The 4,480-nt window shown below is 39.2% G+C and overlaps 1 protein-coding gene across 1 annotated transcript in view; it reads left to right on the top strand.

The window, feature by feature from the left end:
• Window positions 1-452: 452 nt before the first annotated feature.
• LOC107661673 (gamma-aminobutyric acid receptor subunit alpha-1-like) overlaps window positions 453-4,480 on the top strand; it is a 28,336-nt gene continuing 24,308 nt past the window's right edge. Inside the window, exons 1-3 of the mRNA XM_016451384.1 lie at window positions 453-536; window positions 1,277-1,377; window positions 4,033-4,139. Of these exons, the coding sequence (XP_016306870.1) occupies window positions 498-536; window positions 1,277-1,377; window positions 4,033-4,139 (247 nt within the window). The 5' untranslated portion in view covers window positions 453-497. The remainder of the gene's footprint in view (window positions 537-1,276; window positions 1,378-4,032; window positions 4,140-4,480) is intronic.

Raw genomic sequence — 4,480 nt, 5'->3', positions numbered from 1 at the left:
TCATCAGCAGCAGCAGCAGCAGCAGCCTCGAGCTCAAATTCAGCACAGCTCACATCTCAGAGCATCATCTCAGAGCATCCAGACAGAAAAGACGTGTTCAAAAGTTTGACGATAAGGTGCAATCGATTTAACGTAAGTGCTTGTGTCTTGGGTATTGTAAAACCGGGGGTTAAGGGATCACAACTGCATAAAGGTAGTGCCGTATTCCTGGAAACCTAAAATTATGAGGTACTTTTATCTCGGCATGATGTTTGTGGTACGCATGATTGCTGTGAACTTGGCGATGTGCGCACTGTTTGCTTAATTACTCCAATTGAATTACTACACGTTTAGGAGCAACCCCGAGGCGCACGCCCAACACTAATTGTGAGATACCTTAAGACGTGCTTTTGACGATGCACTCTCGCGACAGAACTCAAAAGTGTGTACGGTAGGGATTGTGTAAGCATTATAATCCCTGGGAAGTCGGGGAATTTTGCCCAAATATATCCCGTGCGATGTGGGCATCACGGAGAGAGCTTCGGCGAATGATCAAGGTTTTTACATGGAGCTGTAAATCATGTTGTATGATCATAATGCAGGATTAACGCGTGTGGAATGATTTGCGTTAATGCGTAGTGCCAACCAAGCTCCCTGTGTTTTTATGTGTATAGAACTCTGATGCACATTCCTATATGTATATGAGCACGTATTAATATACTTAAATCGTTAAGTGCGATTAAACATTGAGGACTTGCATAGTGGGTCTTGTGGCATATACGTAATGACTGTCGTACTGTGTCATGCAAAACTGTGATATTTGTTTACTCTTAATTCTGATCAGGTATATAATTGCTGCTGTAGTATTAATCTACACTATATGTAAGCTGTAAAGGGGTCAGGACTACATCAAAGCTCGGTATTCCTCCAGTAAATATGCTCAGGCTTTGAATTATATCTAGAAGGTTAAAAAGGGGAAATATGAACAATGTGTTCAGCACTTGTTAAACTGGCATAGGGTACTGTGCTTTCATAGGATTTGTGTTTAGATGATTAAATGCATTGTATGCAGTGTCTCACATTACTCTATTGCGGAGCAACAAATCACATAACAAATAGTAGTTGCGTGTGAGCTGACTCTAAAGACCTACTTCTTTTGAGCATGTCTGTCTACAAGCGTATTTTTAATTATATTACAAATGAAAATTGCACAATGCTATGGAATGGGTATTGACAACCACATACCTCCGCTCCAGTAAGGTTTCTTTGAATTAATGTATTCTTTTTTCTTCTTTAGTGGGGATTCATCCTTTGGAGAATGATGTGGGGTGGAAGAGGAGCAGCTTGGCTTTGGATTTGGGCCTGTTTACTGGTGACCAGCATTTTGGCTGGAAAAAGGTACGTTTACGCACCTGAGGTTGGTGCATATTTCACTCCCATCTTGGAATGATTAACACATTCTCTGCTTTTGATAAAGAGCACTCTCTATGCTGTAGTTACAGTAATGTTCAGTTTAATATGTGAGGACTTTGATCTAAATGTAAGTCTTTGATCTAAACCTACAATGTTAACTTAGACCAAGATCAGAACCTCAGACTTCAGAGAGGATGTCATGCTAATGAAGCATTCATTAAGGTTTTCATTCTGCAGTCTTTTACTGCTATACTGCTTCGTGGAGTGCTATTCATTTATAGGTGAATTTTGCTGACATACATAAGAAAAAAACGTATGTGTCTGTAATCCATAAGCAACATCAGTGAATTAGTTTCTTCCTGGCTAACTTAATTTATTTCACTGAACAGTATATATAGGTGAGTGCGTGAGGGAATAGAAATTGAGAATATTGAAATATTACATCAACTTTTTTCTTACAGCAATCTTTCTATTTTGCATTATATATATATATATATATATATATATATATATATGCAGCCAAGCACTATTTTAAATGTGAGAACAAATGCAAAGGGTTGTAAACAAACATAAATATTTCTTTGGGAGGATTTGGCTTGAAAGAGGTCTCAAGTTTTAATCTGAAGTGTAATATTAGCTAATAAGTTTATATTTTCATGAATGCAGCTTGGATTCATGTGTACTGTTCATGCAGCAGATTTACTTTGAAATGATTAGTTATAATAATACATAAAGATGTTCAGGGTATCATGCATTATATTAAATTATTTTACAAAAAGCATAGTTGTGAAATACTAATTGCAAAATGCCATGCAACATGTTTGTTGCTTTAGACATATTTTATACGTTTAGACAGGTGACCGTCACAGCAATGTTGAAATACCCATGAATATTTTATAACAATACTTTAAAAACGCCATAGGCATACAGGGTGTCATTTGTAAGCTGTGCTGTGAGAGCACCGTGGCTCTGGACAGCATGCATTCGACACTGTTGCTGTTCAGATGACCTGCAGATGGGGTTGCTGTGCAATATTTAATGGGGATCTGTATGCTGCTCATAAGCACATGGATTTTGCAATGTGTTATTCATGTCTGTATGGTTCCTAAACCTGCCAAAATGTATATTTGAGTTAATTATTACTAAATAAAAATGCCCTGAGCTCTGAATTATTGTGCATTTGTGAGAGGTAAGAGAGGAGATGTAATTTTGGGTCAGGCTGACATTACCAGCATGCTGTGAGTGTTGCACTGGCATGCATGCATAATATATGAGACTACGTTTTCCTCTCGTGACCCCTTTTCCGTGTCGCTCATGAGGTCTGTGTGCATGTGCGTCTCTCTGCACAGATGGGGGAGGGTGGAAGTCTTCTCGTTTTATTTTTACTCTCGTTGTATTTTGAGCCAGAATCCAGTGAGGTCCGAAGGTGTGAGAGACCACTTGTGAAAATGCCTCTATTTTGCTTTTTTTTTTTTTTTATTGTAGAACGAAAATAAAAACGAATCAGAATTTGATGGCAACAAAAATTGAGAGCATACCGCTCAAGTCTGCACGTTTGTACAAATCAGTATGATGTGAAAATGTTTGTATCAATTAAAGCAAGGAAATCTGACCTTTGTAGAAAGGAGTTAAAATGGTCAACATCGAAATTTGTTCATTGGTGACCTAGAAATAGTCAAGCATTTTGTTGAAAATCACTAAAGTGCTCTCAGACTTTTGGACTCCACAGAGGAAATTCTGCTGGGAGACATTAAGACTGATTGAAATGAGTGCATGAAATGAGCAGAAAAAGCATGCGCTGTTCTTCTAAGCGACAGCGAGCATATATCATCTGACAATTGAGCTTAAATTTTATTTAACTGCTTTGAATCAATAGTTGTCCATGTTGGTTTAGGGGAAGATTTATAGTGGAATTACTGGCAATAATACGAAACCACAGGACACAACTTGTATTTCTCTCTCTTTTGGGGTCTGCCGCGTCTCTCCCTCTCTCTTTTCTCTGTTTGAAAATGCGTTCATGCTAACTAATCGCGATGACCTCATCCTCTCCTTGAAATCTGTTTCCATGCCAAGCTTATTTTTGAAACACCAAACAGTGTTTATTGAGTCTGCAGTCGCATTTGTGGTCCGGTACCTGCTAGCGGGAAAATAATGCCAATGATTACCAAAAAAAGCAAGCAATTATGTATGAACGACCAGCCGGTGATTGTTTTTAGAGGAGCACAAATTAGCCACCATCCTCACAAGCTCTTATTCGTGAAGTACCATTTTGCACTATATGATTAAACTGCATTTTTCTCATAAGCATTGTCTGAAATATTTATGAGCGACAGAGTTCATGGGTTTGTCTTTTAGGATTTGGCTTTGTGTTGCCAGTACTCATGCTTCGCAGTTGCGTCTAAAAGCGTATTTTAGCTAATTAATAATGCATTGTTCCTGTGTATACCCCCTTTGCTCCTAAGACAGAAGGAGATTTGTTGTTTATCTGCAGGCTATTGCATTGCAAATTCTCTTTAAGCAGGCTGGATGTTTCAGAGTTACCCCAAGGAGGGTGTTGCATTGATTTTTCACATCAGAGTGTGTTATAGCCACCCTTTGCTATGGGTTTTGAATAAAACGTCTGCTGTTTTGCATTGTCAGCTCCAGTCAAAGCGCAGATGAGCAGAAAGACAACACCACAGTTTTCACCAGGATTCTGGACAGCCTCCTCGATGGCTACGACAACCGTCTCAGGCCTGGGCTTGGAGGTACGCGCAGAGAAGTTTCTCTGATGATTTCTCGCCTCGTACATTTGTGTCCCAGTTTTTTAGCCCTGTGGGAGATTTCTAAACTTACATCTTCAAACGGATGTAACAGTACTTTTTCTCGTCAGGAAAATAAATCAGCAACCAATAATGTTCCAATCGTTTTTTGTTCAGAAATAGGTTTATTAAGGAGTTCTTGTTACAGTATAAACTTTTTTTGTCAGATGATAACCACAATGTTCAAAGTGTGTGTGTGTGTGCGTGCGTGCGTGCGTGTGTGCGTGAGTGTGTGTGTGTGTTTGTGTGTGTGTGCGTGCGTGCGTGAGTGAGGGTGTGTGTGTGTG

Source organism: Sinocyclocheilus anshuiensis, unplaced genomic scaffold (genome assembly GCF_001515605.1).
Source record: "Sinocyclocheilus anshuiensis isolate Anshui unplaced genomic scaffold, SAMN03320099.WGS_v1.1 scaffold207, whole genome shotgun sequence".
Classification (NCBI taxonomy): domain Eukaryota; kingdom Metazoa; phylum Chordata; class Actinopteri; order Cypriniformes; family Cyprinidae; genus Sinocyclocheilus; species Sinocyclocheilus anshuiensis.
The sequence above is the reverse complement of the archived record's forward strand: the minus strand, read 5'-3'. Positions and strand labels throughout refer to the sequence as shown.